This window comes from Neopsephotus bourkii, unplaced genomic scaffold, assembly GCF_033783945.1.
Source record: "Neopsephotus bourkii isolate Nb327-2 ecotype Australia unplaced genomic scaffold, CSIRO-AGI_Nbou_v1 NB_1749, whole genome shotgun sequence".
NCBI classification, from domain to species: Eukaryota; Metazoa; Chordata; class Aves; order Psittaciformes; family Psittacidae; genus Neopsephotus; species Neopsephotus bourkii.
In genome coordinates, this window is record NW_026902223.1 from 3,044,528 (window position 1) to 3,065,625 (window position 21,098).

Here is a 21,098-nt window from a genome sequence, read left to right on the forward strand (position 1 = left end):
GTTAAAAGCAACAGAACCAACAAACGTTGTCAGAACTGGTTTATTAACGAAGGAGCACTGAAACTGAGCACCGAGAGCTCCTGAACCCAGATCCATGTCCTTTTTATGTTGAGGACACCAGAACTGCAAACAATACTCCAAGTGAGCTCTCACGAGAGCAGAGTAAAGGGGCAGGATCCCCTCCTTCGACCTGCTGGTCACGCTCCTTTTGATGCAGCCCAGGATACATCTCTGTATGCCCCAGCTCACCGCTGGCACACTTCCTTGTCAATCTCGGCAGAGCACAGCAGCCGCTGCGGCTCTTCCCTTGGGGCACACAACCCCGACACACCCGGTCCCGCTTCCATGTACAGCCCCGGGGCCCTCTGAGCTTCAGCAGGGGGGAAACCAACCGCGTTCCTACTTCCCTTCCCTCAGAATGACGCTGGGAGCCACAAACCACCCCCAGCTCCCGCACCCCGGCCCCGCACTGCCCCCGGGACACGCCGCCCCCTTCACCTCGCTCTCCGCAACGCACAGCCCCGGCTCCGCGGGGGAAGCGAGCCGGGCCGCCGGGTCCCGGCTCCCCTCGGCGGGGGAAGGCAGAGCCGGCCGGGCCGGCAGTTCAAACCGGCCGCACCCCCGCTCCCGGCAGCCCCCGCGGGCACCACGTGTTTCCGCTTCCGCTTCCGCGGCCTCCCGCGGGTTGCCAGGAGACGCGGCCAAGCCCCAGGCGGTTGCCCTGGTGCCGCTGTGAGGAGCGCTGAGGGGCTGCGTTTGGGCCCGGAAGCCGGTACGGAAACAACTTCTTGTGTCTGAGAGAGGACACCGGGATGGAGGACAACAGTCAGAGCCTGTGCTTGTTCATTACAGCCTGAAGTGATTGATACCCCTCGCACACGGTCAGCGCGGCTGGCCCAGCCGGGCCCAGCACGCTGAATGGTGAAATCATCACCCAATGCTTCCCCCAAATATGTGTATAGAACTAAATATTTTATGCACACACATTAAAACCCTTAGAAGGGAGCCTGAGGGAGCACCAAGGGAGAAAAGGGAGATGCCAAAAATATAATGGAATTGACTTAGGTCCCTTACACAGGGACAGACCCAGTGTTCAGCACCACAGGAGAGCCTGGGCTAGAGCAGTGAGGGTGCAGAAGCAGCGGGAGAGAACTCCTCCGGGTTCTCTGGGATGTGTTTCTTTGGCTTAATTGCTACCGGTTGGGAACCAGCTCTATGGTGAAGACATGAGGCAGAGCAGAATGGGGACCAGTATTCCAGGAGACATTTCCTGATGGAATAGATCCCGTTTCTGGCACTGTTTACTAAGCAGAACAGGGTGGCCAGAGAGGTCGAAGCCTACCTGCATTGATTTAACAATTGCATAGCTTCTGTCTAAAAGAGAAAGAAAAACTAAAGATGCAAGAAATAGCTGAGGTCTTGTCGCCAGCCAACGCTGCAGCCGGGACATGCTGAGTTCTGATGCACAGTGGCCTTCCTGAGGAAATCCCTGTAGACACACCACTATAGAACACATAGATGTCCCAACCAGAATACAGATCAAGTTCCCAATTTGAATTGTAAAAAGATGTTCATATAAGCAAAGCACGTTCAGTACTTTTCTGTTTTCATCTCATTTTACCATGTTCTCTTATCTCTGTAACTGTCTCAGCAGGTTGCCACAAGTAACGCAAGCACAGCTTAAGGCATTCTTTCAAACATCTTTTTGGCAGATTTCACTCACTCATACCAGCCTTTGGAACACCTTTACTTGTGAGACATTACTTTTTAGACCTTGGAAGCTAAGCTTTCATGTCTGTAAAGTTTTGATTCACAAACACCTCCCTGCTTCAAAGACTTAGCAGGTCACAGATTTATTTTCCCTCCCTCTTCTTGCTGCAGGAGACTAAATAATAAATTCAGCATAAGAACACTGGCTCCTAAGGGTGATTCTTTCAAGTATTCAAATACTGCGTATCCAGCTAGGAAGCAGAGCCAGCTGACGCCATCAGTTGTTATCCTGCTGCACAGGTAAGAAAAACTGGGGAAATTCACTTGGAAAAATCTTAAAGTTCCTGAGGGAAGTGGTTTTGTGCAAAATACAAATCATTTCGGGGGAAAAATAGCATTTCAGCTGTGTTTCATGTTAACTTCACTCATGGCAACTTCCCAGTGTTCTGCTGTGAAAGACAAGTTAATATTAAACTGTGTTGGGTATCTCAGCTCCGTCCTGAACATCCCGATCCCAGCGATGTACCCACACAACATTTAGACTAGATGTCCACACAGATAGGCTCCTGCCAGCTGGTTTAGGTATGTGTTAAAAGTAGTTATGAATATCTTGGCCTGTAAGTCAAATGGCATTCCAGGATTCACTTAAACATGCTAGGAAGCAAAACACAGCTCGCATGCTACCAATAAAACACTTTCTTCAGCTTCTATCATGAATTTATCTATCTGTGCATTAGAGAATTAAGTTGCTGATAAGGACAAAGTATGAAATACTTAATAAAAGCTCCCTCAATCTCTCCTTAAAATTAGGAAGCATAAGGCTTCTACTAAACTACTACTATACTGCTAAACTGCCACTACTACTATACTAATAAAATATGCACATGCAGGCTTCAATAGTAAAATAATTCCAGTATGTTCAGATTAGCTGTAGCATCTTACAAGTACTTTAATTGTAATGGTAAATGGTCCTTTTGGAAAGTTCAACAGTAGCTTGCTTACTGTATCGCTTACTGCTGCTGGGAACCACATACACAATTTATTATCACATACACAATTTATGGTAAGTGCACAATGAAGATTTCTCTTATCACTTTCTAGTATGTAGAAATCATAATTTTTTTTTATGAATGGAATTACTTTCATACAATGTAAGACAATGGAAATACAATGGAAATACTGTGGAAATGCAATGGAAATAGACATAAGCATAAAACTTGCCAGACTGGATCATACCAATGATCTACCTGTATCATAAATGAAATTAGAAGTGCAGCTTACTTCAAAGCTACTTAATGACCAGAAATCATTGCTATTGCTCAATGGTGTACGATTATCTTTTTTTTTAAGGAGTCAGTTACCTTGTGTAATATTGAAACAGTGGTAAAAATTAACAGCTGTTTAAATCACTAGTTTCAGGTTAGAATCTCAAAAGCATAAATAGAGATTCAAGTTATGCTTTGCAGATTCAAGTTAACATCTCAAAAGCATAAATAATCCTGCTAACTTTTTACCTTTTTAACAAAATAGGGGGATTTTTTAAGTGTAAAAGAAGCCTTTACCTGATGCTATTGACATTTAAACCACAGTGGATACATTTGGAAATCTCAGTCTTTCTACTTGGGTACATTCTGGAAAATCCTTGCCTGATGACCCTCTGTCCATCTATATTAAAGGTCCACACCCTACCACAGGGGAGCAGTAATGGAATCTGAGCCCAGCTAATAACTAATGATGGCCTTTCTGTATAAAGCAGCTAAGAGCTACAGGATTTGATTGATGATTAGTTAATATTAAAAAAGGACACACTATTGGCTGAAAATTACTTTATTGTAAAGGGACTACTACTGAGAAAGTCATTTACAGTTTACGTAAATGTTGGAAGTGTGGAAAGAGAAGCAGCACTGCAGAGTTTTTGAGGAAGGCAAAGAGAAGAGAATGAGAATTAATGGCTGGAATAATGTGGCATAGCTTGTGAGAGAGGCTGGTAGAGATGGTGGAAGGGAAAAGAGCTGAGCATACATTGCAAAGAGTCTGGAGTTCACTTGACAATTTACACTCACAGGACCTAAGTTTTCCTCTCTTATGTTTTGTCTCAGTAAGGCAGAAAATTCATACTGTATTGCTTCTCTCAGATTTATTCTTGATCTTCACATGGTTTCATGTCTGATGGGTCCTTTTTCACAAGAGTTGAAAAAAAGCCACGTTCTGTTGAAAACAAGTTAAGAACTTGTGTTATACTCTTGAAATGTGATAGCTGAAAACAGCAGGTCTCATGGACCCTCCTAGGTGAGCAATCGACCTTTGCATCCGAGTAGAACCACTAGAAGAAGTACACTATTGCAGTTTCTATTTTAATGAAGGCTAAGTTACATCCACCAGAAGCCATGCCAAATGTGAGGTGTTTTCATTATACATAAGCTGTGCTTCTCCTTCACTTTAAAATGAAAATAAAACTTACAAGGGCTATTCTATGCTAGGAATATTGACAAAAGAAATGCCAAGCATTTCCTCTTGCTAATGGACTTCACTATTTAGTCTGTTCATTTATTCTAAACAACTGCATGCCCCTGAATCAATTCCTCCAGCAACAATTCCTCACTACGGCTCTTAGCTGCTTTGTAACACTCTTGGTCTAGAGTCAGACCAGTGTGTTACCAATCAGCATAATGTGGGAATTATGCACGTAGTCATATGTCACCAGAATAGGAGTGAATATGGCAGATTCTCAAGGCAGCAGCAGTGTTCAGGCTCTTTATCCCTAGAGAAGTTGTTGATCCAAGGCTTCGTGAAAACCCATAATACTTTATATATTTTACTTTAGGCTAGACCTAAAATATAGGTCCTAAAATATAGACCTCCAAATATAACACCTTCTGAGAACAGAACAGGAATTAAAGCAGGGCTCTGATTTATCCAAAAGAAGTCTTGCTGTGCATTCTCTCCTTCACTCAGGCCACTTCTTCCAAAATACCCAATAGCTCTAGTACAAGACAGATGAATTAGCCAAATAGGGCTTGAGGATAATTATGACTTTGCCCCCCATACTGAAGTGCTTGTTACTCTACCAATAGAAGTTCTTCTGTGATCAGCCTAGCTCATACCTTTGAAACAGGCAGGGAGAGTAAGGTTGCCATCCACACATGGGACTGGTACAGTATAGGCACAGGATTTTTCTTTATTCTTGCAGAAGAAGGATACAGTTTCACCATGCTGAATACCATCCTTAAGGTCATTCTGAACTCTTTTCTTCTCACCATTGTATAATACTACAGCTTTCTTCACTGGTATTTTACATGGTCCTGTAAAATAATCCAGATATAAGCAGCATGTAAGGATAATTAGAATTCTATTTTGAAAAGTGGGTAGGTTAGATCCCATCAGAACTCTGTACAAGTGATATTTGGGAATAGAAAATAATGTGTTTGACACATAGATGGTACTTCTGCTGGTTTTACAATTCTAAAGAAATTCGGACACTCAAGTATGTGGTCAAAAGTATCCAGAGAAAATCCAGCCTCAGTAAAATTTCTAATTATACTAAGTAGGAAAAGGAGAGGAAACACTCAGGTAAAATACAGGTACATTGCTGGTTGTTGAAGTTAATTCAAATTCATCATGTCATACAACATTCAATGTTAGCAGTGGTCTTAGATTATCAGGGCCTTGAAATTACTATCTCAGTTTCCTTTTGAGGGCAGCTCTTGCACAAAGGAGTAGTTGCTTACTAACCATCAGTGTGGTGGTCTTTTAGTGGTCTTTATATATATGTAAGTTGTTTGATAATGGTTTCTAACAGACAGTATATGTTTACCTTTACAGGTTGGCTTTGTGGACCAGTTTCCAGTATTTTCACACCGGGAATGCTTAGGTCCTTCCAGCACGTAGCTGGGCTGGCAGCCGAAGCTGACACTTTCATTATAGTGGTATGTTCTACGAACAACAAACTCCAAGAATCCATTTTCTATTCCTGTTGGCGTGGGGCATGTGACAACTGGGGTACAAAGACAAAGCTTTATCAGTGTTGCAGTTCCAAAAGACACACAATATACTTCAAAAACTACATAAAACTGTCATGGTGGTTCATTTCAGCCTCTTGCACAGGAAAACACAGCCAGAGGAAGATGGTTTAAACCCCATGATCAATAAATATTATTTGTTTTAAATATACATCTATAGCAGTCTGTGGTTATGACCAAAAACTATGCATATCCAAAAACTTCAGCTTCACTGAAAGCAGTGAAGTTCTTAGGACTAAAGGTGAGGTTTTCTGTTTCTTATGTAATTCCACTTCATAGAACAAAACATTCCCTGCGCTCTGTAGCCAGGCTCCTGTTCCCCTGTGGACTACATTTAGCAGGTTTTGTTTATATAACCTTTATACCTGCAGCAAATATTTTGTCAATCCCACATTGCATGTAATCTCGCTAGCAATCACCTTGTGTGCACGAACCTGACTTCCAGAATAATTCTATATTTGAAATCACAATTGTAAGACAAAAATCATACAGTTTTATCTCTACAATTCTAGGGAATATTGTTAGGTGTTGATAAAAGTACATCACTTACCCTTGCACTCTGGAATGCTGCTCCAGTTCCCATTGGCCATGCAGGTGGCTGTCTCATTCCCAATAAGTGCGAGAGGAGGTACACATTCAAAAGTAATTGTGTCCATGAAATGAGAAACGTTTCCAGGTTTTGAGCGACGGTAAGAAAGGACTGAAAATTCAGGCAGCGAGGGAGGTGCACAAGTCACCGCTGGAGAAACACATAGGAATAAAAGTTTAAAGATCAAATTATTACTAGAGTAACAGCAGCAACATGCTTATAACCAAATTAACACACACTGCCCGTTGTGGAAGTGTAGCTATGAAAAAAATCAGATTAAAAGTCTTAAAGGATGCAATTCATTATTTTTGCTATATTTTTTCAGGCAATATTATGCAGTATATTGCTTTTTCAGTGAAGTCTTTATGAAGGGCAGGTTATATACAAAACCACTTGTAACAGTTGGAAAGTAGCGACAATATCCTCTTTTTATACACTGGGAGAATGAATTTGAGTGGATAAGCATCTTATGTTTGGCTGTAAATAGCATCCCTGATCCTGTCTTTTGTACAGACCTTTAAACCCTATTTCTCTAAAACCAGAATCCACACATCTGAAACCAAACACACAGAGTTCTTGATTTTTCCTAATCATTTTTTGCATGGCTCTGTAGGAGGCCTCTAAATATGAGTATATGTAATTCTGAGCAACATAAAGGAATCTTTCTGTAATGATAGAGAAGTTCTTTAGTATTTCAACACATACGTTGACACTGTGGAAGACTTCCACTCCACTTCCCATCTGCCATGCATTGGCTCATTCTTGTCCCGACAAGGTTGTAACTGAAAACAAGAAGAACTGATTCTCAGAAAGCTTAATGACCACAGAGAGGAATCAAGTTGTTCTTTGCAAGAAACGTTACCTTTTCTCATAAACAGAGCTAAGAGTCAGTTTAAATCCTTCTCTAGTTCTAGTACTTACTGGCCTCAAAGGAAGTTTAGATTCAAAATTGTTAGTATTCGAGTATCCAGACACAAGCCTTGATACAAGATGCTTTGCTGTCTCAACTATGTATTCCACCTTGTGTATTAATTTCTACAATGGATTAGTACTGTGGATATATGTAAGTAGTGAATGTTGATCTGTGATTGCTATTGTATGGTTTCGTATGGTATTGTATGGTTTCTTGGGAGGAATTCCTAGCTAATTATGGCAATTCAGATCAAGCTATTGTAAAGACCTAAGCACTCTTAAGAACTAAAGTCACCGAGGTGCATTATTTTATTTTAATGCCAGATAGCCCCATTTAATTTCCATATGCACTCTGAATGCTTCTCTCCCATCCTCTGTACTTACATTAGTTGCACTCATTCTGAGTTTTAAATGTGCACTGTGAATCTACCATTTCAATATCATACAGCTAAAACCCAGTGAATTACAATTAGCAAAACCGAATCAAGTCCCATTGCTATATTTTGTGTCATACTTGAATTTATTTATTCCTTACCTTGCTCATCTTTTGCAGGAGAAAGAGGCAGTTGAGGCTGTTGATACTGTTCAGTGAACTATGTCTCACCTATGGCCTTCTCAGGTAAGCACTATTTATTCATTCATTACCCAAGTAAAAGGCACTGCATGCTACTATCAAATATTTCCCTGCATTTATCAGAACTGTTTTTCTTTAAATGCTTCCTCATTTCTAAAGCTGACAAGTAGCCTTGAGTACAAGTGCAATTGCTCCAGGGACTGAAGTAGGATTAACCTCGTGTTTTCGTGTATTGAGCTCAGAAAGGATAGAAATAAAATTCTCAGTCTCCAGAGCCTAACAGCATAACAATTTAGATGGAGATTATCTTCTCTCTGCTCTAGGATTTCATCTTATGATGTAAGAGGATTTCAAAAGCAGGGAAAGCAGTCCAGAATAAATCTTTGCCTAAAAACTCTGCTATGTTAGTGTTTTCCATATCTGTAAGACACTGCTTTGGAGTAGCAAAGCTTCAGGATATTACAGCCAAGACCAAACAGAGGAGGATCACCAGATACGCTTCATTTTTTAATATGTGAAGTGGAGGTGGGGTTTTATGTGTGGTTCTCCAAGTTCCCTGGTTTGCAATACTGCAGCAGGTGACACTAGAATGTAATACTGTGATTTAGGTTATTTGTTCAACACAGCACGAGGAAGGGAACTCTTACCCTGGTTCACAGGAAAAATTTATAGAACTCTGATAGTGGAGGTCTACAAAATCAATTTTCCCATGCGGCAAGGGTCCAAGAGTGGGACATCTCTTTGCTGTTAATTAAAGATGAAAAAAAGGATAATATTATTTCATGAGTGTGAGGATAATGAAAACAAGATGATAAGGAAGGGGTCCTGGTGTAATTTCACATTTCTGCACTTCTGTGTACCATGTTTCATAAGTCCAGTTGTTCTACATTTCTGTCAAAATACAGCAGGTTCAAAGTGTTTATGACTAAATAATTTTTATCATTTGAGGAAAATAAATCCTGTGCAATGAAATGATAAAAATGAACACTGAGGGATACAGTAAATGCAGGTGTTATCAACTGGCATATGTCATTAGAGTATAAGAACTGCTGGGCTGAGTCAGATCAAGGTTCACCTTGTCCGCGTCCAACCTTCATCATCATCAGGGAGCAGAGGCGTAAGGGACAGCGTGGGACATGCATGGGAAGAGCCTTCCCCTGTTACTTGTAGAGTTGATTTGGTTTTACTTACGTAGGCACAGCAGTGTGTTGAGAGGCCACTTGCCAGTTGGGAGGCAGGTGTACTTCCTCTGGCCATTGTTGGGGATGAACCCAGGCCTACAGGTATATTCTACTTCCTCACCCACTTCATACACGCTTTTATCTACATCAATGGTGGCAAATAGCACTTGTGGTGGTCTGGAACAGACTGGAGAAAAGGAGACACTTTACAAGAGATTGGGCAGAAAATTGGAGTTGGTTTTATTTCTCAACTGGAAGCACAGATTTCTGTGTTATATGTTCCTGCACTGAGCTATACTGTCCTTCTGTAATCTATAGGTATATAACATTTTGACATGGCTCATGGCTGCTGTAAGCATTTACAGAAAGAAATGTGTTATCCCTCTTCTCCTCAGTAGCTCTATCAATGGCCTCAGTGAGATTTTGTGTCACTTTTTTCATGCTGAATTTTACTTTTGCTTCAAAATGGATTTCTGAAGGTATTCTACAAAGTGAGTCAGTTATGGTAAATTATAACGGGTAAAAGAAGGTGAGAGTGACTTAGAACAAACTAATGCATTTCATTTCTTATCTATCTTAGTTTGGTGGGGTCAGCCCAAAATGAGACATTTTTCTTAATTAAATTTCTTTTTCTCTGGTTCCCCTGAGATTTCTATTCTTGGGGCAGTCGGTTACATTAGACAGTTCTGATTCCAAAACAGCTTTCACATGTTGACAGCATGAACAACTCATCACCCAGAGAGTGCGAACAAGAGGGGAGCCGCGAGGGAGGAATGGAGGGTGCAGACTGTTCTGCAGAAGACATGGAGAGATGTTCCTGCTGAGATTGTGGGGAGAGAACACAGGGACACAAAGCTCATGCTGTAGAAATGAATGGCAAAGAGAGGGAGAGAGAACATGAAACAGTGCCCAGAGCCTTTGGTATGGGGGAAGAAGGAGAAAAGCAAGGCAGGAGCTGTGCGAGGCCACCCCTGTAGTGAAGGGGAAAACAAGGTGAGCTGGGCATAGGAACAGCGCAAGGGTTAACTCCTGGCACACACAGTGCCCCTCAGCCTGAAGGCAGCCTGGTTTCTACAACCTATGTCAATACTTCTTCATTTTCCTTCATTTTGTTCTTTTGTATACAGCATCCCACCTCACCATAGGAAGGGGTGGAGGAAGGAATGGAAGGGAGGGGAAACCCAGAGGTTACAGCTTTCAGAGAAAATTCCTATTCAAACAAGTCGACCAGAATTGTCTAAAGTTAGCTTTTAAATCCTGTTGCTTTTTCCAGCTTCCATCATTTACACTTGAGAATAGCATTCCCCTTAGAAAGTGTAAGACTCTTACCTTTCACTGCAAGAGAACAGTGGCTCAGAGCCACGGCGCACACAACCAGTGCCAGGGAGTACATTGCTGCCCGCGTCCCAAATGACCCTCAGGCCAGTGTTTCTTCCCTTAAAAATAAAGGCACCCACAAAAGGATGGTTACATATTAACTCTTTGTATTTATTCCCATCCTGGTAAACAGAAGATAAAAGGTTCTTTGTATTGCTTGTAATTAAGGATGAAACAACCATCACATGTTGCATTGGTACATAATGCAGGGATTCAAAAAGCCATCTCTGCTGAAAACGTCTCCTCGCTGGTTGTTTCTACAGAGCATCTCCTGTTGGGACTGCAGAGCATCTCCTGTTGGGACTGCAGAGCATCTCCTGTTTTCAAAACCATCAGGTTTTGAAAAAAACAGTATTATCTTCCCAATATCTTTAGAGAATGAGGATATTTGGAATATGACATTGGATCAGATAGAACTGTCACCAAGAAACTCTTGTTTTATCCTTTGAGCGTGTATTTCTATGATTCCTGAGGGTTTTAACAAAATCTATTTAAGGCAAAATGATAATTGTTGGAGTGACACTTGTATTGTCATATGCCTCATCATAACTGATGATACCAGCTTCATGCCAGTTTACATTACATTAGATCTGGCCTGAAATTTCAGGCTTCAGGGGCCTGTTTGAACAGACTTACATCATCAATGAGCATGTTTCAACTAGCAGATAGCTAAAAACAGCAGAGACAGTGCTCACAACACCAGCACTGCAGGAAAAGTGAAGTAAGGATTCTGGACAGTGCTTATGTGTGACAAGGCAATCAGACTTCAATCATATTTTTGGGTATTAGGTTTGGCGCTGCAATTTGGGATCATCGAGTCAAAACTGCACAGGTACCAGCTGAGGTTCTGATCACTGCAGTTCTCCTAATTTAGCAGATTTTAACTGCAGGAGCTTCTGAAGTGCAACCAAAATAACATTTGTGTAATCATTGTTCCACAGTTTGGTGTTTCTAATCTCAGTATCCTCCTCCCCTGCTGACTCACAGCCTGTGAGGGGGAGTAAGGGACATTTGAAGCTCTAACGAGCAGCTAGGTTATGTCAAACTCTTACTGCTGTGAACTGAAATAGTTTGTTTATTTTTGTTTTAGAAAGTTTCTCTGTTTCCACTTAAAACACACTTTTAAGGAACATTATTAAGCCTCAGGAACATGCTAATCTTCTCTGAAAGTTAATGCTGCAATGTCCTGCTCAGGCTATTTACCAGAGTCCCAAAGGGCAGAGTTCCACTGCTAAATCAGCAGAAAAAAGTCCTGATTTCATTTTCTGTATCTACATCTGATTATTTTCCCATTTGTCCCAGCCTGCTTCTTCCTCTTCTCTTTCTCTACAAAATTTCACAACTATCTTTTCCCTTCCCAACAGACTGCAGTTCTGTAATGAACTTTCTTGCCTCTGGTTTAAATCCATCCTCAGATCCACCTGCTACTTTGATTATATTCTTTTCTATGTTTAAAATAGCCCAGGAATAAATGGGCACAAATTTATCCATTTCAACATTGATCATACGAGCATTTCTCACTGTGCTCAGCAGATGGCAGAACGTACTCTACCATATATCGTACAGGTGTAAACGTGAACTGAAAAGTTTTCTATTGTACTTTAAGAAGAGGAGGGGAAAAAGGGTTAAATTACATACACATGAATTTTTCCATAGATTTTTGTGTGTGATAACTTTACTGCTGTTAAAATTGGAAGCAAAACTGAGTAATTGCATGTGGATTTGAGAGGAATGAATATTTAAGTATGCATTTCACATAACTGCATAATAACTGCCAATATTATGATTCTTTCTGCAAATGTATTTCTCTGCAATGCAAACATGAAAGTGTATATTACAAATAGCTGTGTCTTTTCCATTAACTGGAGAAGACATAATTATTATTGCATGGAATCACCCTGGCAAAGCATGAGCAAACCAACCCAGTTCTTTCTGTATTTGGTGATAATATGCAATTATATATATCATCTAATTTTCCATCAAATCCAACCCACTCCTTTAGCACATGCACTATTTAGTATTATAGCTCCTATAAAACCAAATCATGAAGCAAATTTTGTTTCATTAGTGAACACATAAATACTATCACGAGAAATGGTAGCTACAAGCAGAGCACATAGTGTGAGAACACCCTGAGATGATGTCAGCTAGGGCGATACACAGAGTATCAGTTTCACAGCAGTCTAGTTGTTACTTGGGTTTGTGCTAGCATCACCTGAAAGGAGAATATGCAGGAGGGATGTGAACAAACTGGCTTTGCAGAATGGTCCTGCCCACACAAAAATACAAAGGGCAGCATAGCAGAGATCAGGAGAGTGTGTTTGCAAAGATAGCAATTAAATGATGAAGACCAGCATCACTGGCCAGTCGGCATGGTTTCACTAAGGAATAAGAGAGAGGAAGAGGATAACCCAGCAAAAGCCTTATGAGTGAAGTGAAAGTGTCATAGGGAAGAGAAGGACGAAAAGGGATGCTAAAAGAAAAGTTATGATGAAAACCCGTCTATTCGGCAGCAGCATTCATTGACACTGGGGTCACCTGGAGCTGTCGTGGCAATAGGAAAAGTCATTGAATAGTCAGAACTCAAAATAATGTAGACAAAGACTTTCAGACAGGAATTGGTCTCTCCAGGAGATATTATGCAAAAAGTGTGCAAGACTAGACAGCCTGAAGGTCAGTGCGAGGTAACAGTTCCTCAGCTAATGAGCCAGACCTTATGTCCTTCCTCTAATCTGTTTTTCTGCTCCTCCAGTTGATGCTGTAATTTTCCTGATAGCATAGGGTAGGTGACACCTCCTGTCCTGCCGCAGGCCTCCTGCAGCCTGTCCTTCCAAAAACAAGTGTCAGGGCTGCATTACTCGCCATTCTCAAGATTTTGTGGCTGTTCTCCAACCAGAAAATGTACGACACAGGCATTTTAAGGTGCAGGTGTTTCTCAAATCCACTGGAATGTATTAGTGAGGGACACTGAGGTAGAATATTGAAGAGAGGCCTGAATGCATTTCTCCCTTATGTGCCAGCACCTGCTTGCTGAGGCACTCTTTCTGACATGAAAGCTGGCCTTGGGACTGTACTTGGACCAACAATCATGTCTTTTTACTGCAAAGATAAGATATTCAGATTCCTTTTGTTCCTTCTGTTTCACATGTCAGCTGCTGGGTTTTCATGTGTACGCCCATTTCTCCTCGGGAGTATGAAGAGGTGATGGCCAGATGGTGAACGGACGTATCCGTGTTCCTCTGCGGGAGCAGGTGTTAAGTCATGGGTCCAATCATTACCCTTCATGTTGCCAAGATAGTTCCATTAATATTTGTTCAAAGTTCATTTATGCACTGCACAAATATTTTTATCACCTCTACTCAACACATCCAATATTGAAGTGAGTGCTCCATTGCACCAAAAAGATAACAAAAAGTAAGAAGGTAAACTGAGTCATTTTTAGCCTCCAATGAAAAGAATTGCTTTTGGTTCTGGACAAGTTGAGACCATTCTGACTTGTTTTATATCACTTGCATTTCATGTTTAATGCATGGATAGTTTGCAGGTATATTATAATTAGCAAAATAATAATAGCCAGCCAGAAGCCAAGATCCATTTGCAGTGTATTATTTTCCAATGAAAGTTTCTATATCATGTGTTTGGAGATGTATGAAGTAAACACACAGTAACAAGACAGTGACCTGAAAGAACCTTATGTCTTGGTGACATAAGTAAAGATTATTTTCACTTAGGAACATATTTTAGGGGCAAACTGCAGTGCTTGTTGGCACTGATGTTTCAGGATGTCTTATCTGAAGTTAGTAAAATAATTCTCATTTTAGTCCTAGACTTTAAATCACTTTTAAGCACCCACCAGTTTACAGGAAGCGTAGTATGAAAATACCCAATCCTGCATTAATCTGAGATATCAGAGGGCTGGCATTAACAAATTCTCTGGGTGATAGCAGGCCTAGATTCTCTCGCAGAGAGAGGCATGAAGGTGTTCTGGTTTTCACACACATTAAACTCACAGTGTACAAAACCAGAGAGCACTTGAAAGCTACTTCCCCCTCTCCGCCTTCTCATTTCCTGCACAGAAAATCCGGAGAATCTCTCTTGCAGTCCTACTGCGACCTAAATATTGTGAAACAGTCTGTTCCTCTGGTAAATTTATCAAAACCCCATCTAAAAAATCCTCTGGTAGATTTCTTCATGGGGAATGTTAAATTATGAAGCCTTGGGGGAAAATTATTCTCTCTGAGAGTTTGAATCCGCAGTGAACAGATCTGCAAGGGACAACTTTGGAGATGCCAACATAAAAGAAGAGTAAGGACACAGACCTTCTCACCCTTCTTTGCCTTGTCCCACCTTTTTTGCCTTTTCCCTCAGAGATGTGGAGATAAACAACTGCACTCAAGGAAGCAGCCAGCCAGCATAATGGCAAGGTCAGAAAAGACAGGGTGCTCTCCAGGCTCAAGCTAAACTGTTCCTTTTCTCATCAAGCTGGAAACAAACTTTTCAGGATTATCTTCATTATTATTCTTCTGCTTTCTGTTAAAGCAAATGCCACATGCTGTGAAAGCAGCATCTGGCCTTGGGGTTTTTAATTTCTATGTATGTATATGTATTGCCTCAGGTTGTCATCTTGTTTACAAGCTGGGGAGAGTTCAGAGCTGGTCAGGAGCTGATGCAGGCTCTCCAAGGAAAGTGTGTGCTGCAGGAATGCACTTTACACTTTCAGCACATCAGAACTGTCACTGGCATTTTACCACTTTGTGATCCAGCCGAGCAATCCTTGCTAGCTGTCATCCTAGAATGATTCCATCCCTCATAATAAAGGATTTCTCAGGGAAAATGAGAACACTCTTCACTTGCCTGTGCCTCCCTTGGCATGTGCCCATGATGCTGTCAGAAAGCCCAGCTACCACCAGATTTATTCACTGCCTTCTTCGGTTTTCCCAAATGATGGATAAGAGGATTAACAATCAAGAAAGTGTTTGGTGTATTCATCCACGTTAAAAACTTCATTGAGAAGTGTATGTGTCTAAAATCAGCTTAGAATTGATGTATTTGGCTGTGTCAGAGGCATCCATTGGGATCATCTAACAAATCGACAGCGTTGATTTAGATAGGTCCTATGATCTCTATTAACCCATGGATATCATCTGTTAAATTCTTTCTGGGCAGAAGTCCAGAGTGTTCCAGATGAATACATTTACGTTCTTTGTGATTCAGCTCTTGTACAGTGAAATCAAACGGTAGATACTGATCTCCCTTATGGTCTAACCCAAAACCTTCCCAAGCCAGCGCAAGTATTGTCACCGGCTTCATTTGGGGCTTTCTTAAATGGGATTTTATCAGTGTTTTTATACATGATTTGAATCCATTTATATGCAGTTAACAAAGTGAGAGGATCAGGATTTTTTCCCCAGTCTTTATTACTCAACACAAATAGTTGATTCTTACTTTTCCTCATGTCTTTTTAATCTGCTGTTCTTAGCAAGTGTACTCCAACAAGAGGAATTCCTCACTTCACTGTTGATTGACAAGCCTGAAAAAGCTAAAAATGTAGCTTCAGGACTAAAAATGTCACAAAATGTGGGATCCAGAAGGAAGGCCATTGACTTTTACAGGCTGATTTTTGGAGTGTTCTTGAATATTTAAACAGAAGTGGATGAGCTTAGATCTAATGCAATAGGGAAGATCGGTTTGTCTTGAGTGATTTTGCTAGAAAAATCACACTGCTGCTGAAGCTTCTCATAAAATCATAGAATCATAGAATAGTTAGGGTTGGAAAGGACCTTAAGATCATTCAGTTCCAAGCCCCCTGCCATGGGCAGGGACACCTCACACTAAACCATCTCACCCAAGGCTTTGTTCAACCTGGCCTTGAAATACACCTCTGCTGAGGTGGCCTGTGGCTGATGCTCATGACATAGCATTATTCTGCATCTGGATCCTGTTAATAGACTCCTACTGTACCACAAAATATGGTACTTTTATAGTGGGGACCATTAGAGAGCAGGAAGATCTCAGTAAACTGATTTCCCTTTGTGACAGCCTCTAATCTCCAGCAATAAATCCAGGGCAAAGCCTTTCTAAGAGGAAGCAGATTTTGAAGGGGCCAGTATCAATAACTGGAATCAGATTTTCAGAAGAGCTCAAATTCTATTTAGACAACTAAATGAAGGCCATGCTTTTCAAAGAGCTCACTTTATTAAACTACATTTTTGGTATATTGGGTTCTTTGGAAAATGCAGCTTGCTCTTTCAGTTTCCAGAAGGCCACTCAGCTGCTTTGACCATCTCCACATGTGTGTGTACCTCTGAAAGTTCTGATTCTAGTGTTGTAATCTTCATCGTGACCCAGACAGGTTTTTGTTGGAGCTTTGCATTTATTTCGTAATTTTATGTAAAAATAACAAAAATAGATCTCACAGGTCCCTGTACTCATGGCACATGGAGATTTTCCACTGCACAGGGAGACACAAAGATGCTGCCAGCATTTTGGCAACAGAACGAAATAGGATTGCAATCATTCAAGCACTGCCAGAACTGGTATCAGTGACATTCTCATAAATCTAAGTTTTGAAAAGAGAAGCCCAGATGTTTTGGAAAGAACAGATCCCAAGTGCTCTACAAAGTGCAAAATATTTATGATACAAGTTGAAAATGTGCAGAAAGCAAGCTGCCTAGCTCTTGTCTCACAGACGTGACACAGTCAAGGAATCCCACACTGGTTTCGGTTGGAAGGGACCTTAAAGCTCATCCAGTTCCAACCCCCTGCCACGGGCAGGGACCCCTTCCACTAGAGCAGGATGCTCCAAGCCCCTGTGTCCATCCTGGCCTTGAACACTGACAGGGATGGGGCAGCCACAACTTCTCTGGGCACCCTGTGCCAGCGCCTCAGCACCCTCACAGGGAAGAGGCACATATCTTCCTTGTATATAATCTAAATCTCTCCTCTTTCAGTATCAGACACAATACCTCTGGAGCAAATTCCATTGGCATTTGCACATGCCAGATGTTGCCCCAGGTTTTTTTCCTTAGCAGCATTGCAGGGGAAATGTCTTAGTGTTAAAATTATGTTTTCTGGAACAAAAGCATTTTAAACATCTGTGGCATTTTCTTCACATACAAACAGCAGTTTGGGCTATTAAGGTCATCATGCCTTGTGAAACGGAATGGGAACATGAGACTTCTTAGTGCAACCTAAGGAGATGTTCCCTTGTTATGATATGTATTAGTCTGATAATCTTTCCAGTCTTTAATCCACAATACTGGATTAAAGGACCAAAAATAGTCACTACTGTCATTAAAGGACAGATTCTTGGGATTTTTGGAAAATGAAAATTCCGATGGGGAGTTGAATGACTTAAATGCTAAGAAACAGAATCCTTCCTTGTGTTACGTCTCTGTGGCAGAGAGGTTTTCCAGGCTTCATCTTTCAGTTAACTGCCACTTTGGGGTTTTGAAATGGTGTCTGTGAAATTATTGTCAGCTTGGTTTGTGCGTCAGTGTTTTCTCTTCTCAGTTCTAAAGCAAACAAACATTTTAAAGCTGTGTTTGTCCAGCCAAACTCTTGTCATTTCAGTTATTAGTGTTTCCATAAGTGTAAACACTTGTGTAGAGCACAGACGGACGTGGTGTAATTGGAAATCAGACCACTGAAAATGGTGCTCTGCTTTCTCTGCGTCAACATGTCATAATATAATGGTGGCACAGAAGGAGGAGTGAATATCCCGTATATTCCAGTTGATATGATTTTGTTTGCCTCTCTCATTTATTCTCTAGAATAATTCAAATGCAACATGAAAGTTACTATTTCTTGTATCTGTGGTAAATGGTATTCAGCTGTCAGAAGTAATTTCAAGTACAATGTACATAATGCCTATTTACACTTCAGTTTCACATGGCAGAATTCTACTCAGCTTACTCTTGCAAAACTATCATCCCTTTCAATAGAAGATATGTGGGAATATGGTAGATAAAAGATACCACTTTCTGTTCATACTGCAGTGGTGGGAAATTCCACTTTGATTTCAGTGCCAGTGGGATGACATGGCCCATGACTGTGTTGTTCTGCTATGCCAGAAGCTACCTGGTGCTAAACATGCTGATATTCCAAAATGGATGTTTTCCAGCAAACAAGCAGTATAAAGTAATTTACTCTTTGTCAGTTTAGTGTCAGAAAAGCGCACTGGAAAATCCATCAGGCTGTCAGGAAAAGGCTTCACAATGGCATAGTGACTCTGCTATCCCAAACGGTTTTTGGTGGACATATTTTATTCTTCTGGGGATCGCCTCTATACGTGCGTATGCAGTTCCTTTTACCTGCAGAATTAAACCCTCCATGTTTAGCTCATCCTTTTAATGCAAAAAGACCGGGAAAATAGTGTTTGGAGGGTAATTTTTCATCAACTGGCAGTGATACATCACATACACCAAAAAATACAGATACTCATACACATATACACACCAAAAAAGGAAGGCCACAGAAGTGGTAGTGCTGGTTCAGGCAGGGCCCATCTAACCCATCTCAAGCAGTTTGTCTGTAACAGGGACCACAGGCACACACCTAAGAAGTGAGGAAAGGGCAAGCAGGTATGGTACTTCCTTCTAAGAATCTCTCACTTTCTGAGCACTGTCTGTGGTCTGTGCTTAGTAACACCCACTGTTGGTCTCTCCCAGGCCTCCTCACTGCCCTGAGCCAGTGGAACCATCCTGCACCAGCACTGGTTTCCTGTGTTTGGTTCTCCTGGGATTCAGTTGGCCCTGGCAAAACCCACCTACTTTGTTTCTTACAAATCTGTGTGCCATGTTTCTCTAAATAAACAATAAAGGCTTCCTTGTTCAGTTGGTACAAGAGAGGTTTGTTCTTTCTTCTGCGTCCTTTGAGTCCTTCATTTGTATTTCAGGGTTTGAGTCTGCTTTTTTTCCATATACAGCTAAAGACTGAAAATTTGCCTACACAAGAGAATTGTTCTGATGCACTCAAAAGAATGCGAATTGCTTTTTGGTAGAGATGTTCAAAAGTTTCCAAAGTGATTGCTGGTGGGAAGGACAAAAGCTGCAAAACAACAATGATAGCAAATCCTCCAGCTGAGGCAGAGATGTTTATTTATACAGTCTAGAAAGAGAAAAAACCTCATGAAACATCCCAAAGGACCCCCATGGCATTTCAGTGCAGAACAGCATTCAAGCTCTGATCCAGCTCTATAACTAGGAAATAGTTTACCATGCTCCTGATACACCTGAAACATGAGAAAAGAAAGCAATAGGTTGTCACTCACTACACTGATACTGAAAAATGATGTATTTACATGCAATGTTCTGTATATCATCAGCCATTTATTTCCAGTTCTATGGAGAGATGCTGTGAGGATAATTCACAGGCACCTACAAGCTGTCTGCAGGAGGAATGGGATTGGCACCACTTTCCAGGAAACTCGAGCTGGAATAATGGCATCATTTACATGACACAAAGGGAGACAGGATTGTTCTGATTAGGACATCTCAGTGATCTGCAATTTCACCCCTGGCAAATGATCAGTTATTATTAGATGTTTAGTTATTACAGTATTAGTTATTAGTAAGATACCAGTTTTTTCCAGCAGGTTTTCTCAGAAATGTATTTTTCTGTGATATTTATTTTCTTATAGGGCTTTTCTTCTGCACTTAGTCTTCTTTTTGACCATAGTTTAATACATACATTCAGGCTTTCACATTAGCAGTACTGTGTGTAAGCAAGCTGTCTGCGGGATAATTTACTAATCAAATCTAATGACCCAGTATTTCCCAACCTGCAATCTGGGTAACTTTGAGGGGAAAAGGGCAGAGAATCAATGTGAATACAGAGACACAGGTAGAGTTGTGCAGACTGTAAGCGCGCAGATGCAGAAAGACACAAAAAGATGCAGAAATTGGTGTTGATACACACAGACAAAACATTTCTACCTCCTTCTCACCACTGGGATAGCAGACATGCAAATACACAAGTCTATTTATTTATAATACTATACATTATAATATGTATATATTTAGGACATCCTACCTTTTTCTGAGGGAAACCTTCACAAAACATTGTTGCCAAAGTGTCTGGGTAAAAACAATAAACAGTGTGATTAATAAGGCGTGGTAGGACCAGGAAAACCCATAGGAGTAGTGGACATTATCCCATAATTACTGGTCAAAACATGACAAACTTATGAACGAGAGCTTCAGTGCTGAACGTGATTTCAAACAAAGTATGTGCTGCGTGGCCAAGGGCATCAGGAAAACCTGGCTTCTGCATTCTTACTCTGAAGTCCTTCTATTAGTGGAAGCTGATAGCTCCTTTTGACTTCCTTATGGCAAGTTCATTCCATGGTAGTTCCTGGTAGAAATGCCTCATAACCCGACTGTGTGGAAATTCCTTTGGAAAATGAGACTGAGTGAAGCAGATCATTTTCAGGCAGCAGGTTTGCAATGAATACATTATCCTTCCTAAAGGGGATTTGGGAAGCATCTATTTGCTCTGATAACTCTCTAGAAAAGGAAGTGGTTGTAATTTGCTTTGAAATGTGAGGAGAAATTAGGCTGTGGACTTCCTTATAGGTCTCAAGCAGGAAGTGACTCCTGTTTGTTGAGTATTTCTCACAAGCAGGAAATAATCAAAGAGGGCCACAACTGCCAAAGAACTTGATAAAGGTGTTCTCCTTGGCTTTGTCTTTGAGTTGGTGCAGTGCAGCACATGTGAACAGGGCCAGAACAATCCAG

At 41.1% G+C, this 21,098-nt stretch overlaps 3 protein-coding genes and 1 long non-coding RNA gene across 5 annotated transcripts in view; 2 read left to right on the plus strand and 2 right to left on the minus strand.

The window, feature by feature from the left end:
- The window catches only part of CEP112 (centrosomal protein 112), a 184,197-nt gene extending 183,541 nt beyond the window's left edge, over positions 1–656 (minus strand). Inside the window, exon 1 of the mRNA XM_061377218.1 lies at positions 499–656. The gene's annotated coding sequence lies outside the window, so the exon portion shown is untranslated. The remainder of the gene's footprint in view (positions 1–498) is intronic.
- Positions 657–817: 161 nt separating this feature from the next.
- On the plus strand, positions 818–4,943 carry LOC133225126 (uncharacterized). The gene is made up of 3 exons (XR_009729037.1): positions 818–956; positions 1,882–2,010; positions 4,785–4,943. It is a non-coding gene; the product is annotated as an uncharacterized LOC133225126 (long non-coding RNA).
- On the minus strand, positions 3,522–10,465 carry APOH (apolipoprotein H). Of its 2 annotated transcripts, XM_061377226.1 has the most exons (8): positions 10,315–10,465; positions 8,996–9,172; positions 8,452–8,548; positions 7,024–7,100; positions 6,280–6,468; positions 5,525–5,704; positions 4,815–5,012; positions 3,522–3,918 (listed from the first exon to the last, which is right to left on the minus strand). In XM_061377226.1, the coding sequence occupies exons 1-8, from the start codon at positions 10,376–10,378 to the stop codon at positions 3,848–3,850; spliced, it is 1,053 nt and encodes a 350-aa protein (XP_061233210.1). In that variant the 5' UTR covers positions 10,379–10,465; the 3' UTR covers positions 3,522–3,847. The 2 variants fall into 2 exon arrangements, with proteins under 2 accessions (XP_061233210.1, XP_061233211.1); XM_061377227.1 differs by lacking the exons at positions 7,024–7,100; positions 8,452–8,548.
- PRKCA (protein kinase C alpha) overlaps positions 7,612–21,098 on the plus strand; it is a 161,614-nt gene continuing 148,127 nt past the window's right edge. The window contains exon 1 of the mRNA XM_061377225.1: positions 7,612–7,849. The gene's annotated coding sequence lies outside the window, so the exon portion shown is untranslated. The remainder of the gene's footprint in view (positions 7,850–21,098) is intronic.

Coding starts and splice junctions, on each gene's coding strand:
- APOH (XM_061377226.1), bottom strand. CDS start 10,378: ATGTACTCCCTGGCACTGGTTGTGTGCGCCGTGGCTCTGAGCCACTGT. Junction 9,173..10,314: donor CTGTTCTCTTGCAGTGAAAG/GTAAGAGTCTTA, acceptor CCTTTTCTCCAG/TCTGTTCCAGACCACCACAA. Junction 5,705..6,279: donor CAGCATTCCAGAGTGCAAGG/GTAAGTGATGTA, acceptor TTTGTACCCCAG/TTGTCACATGCCCCACGCCA.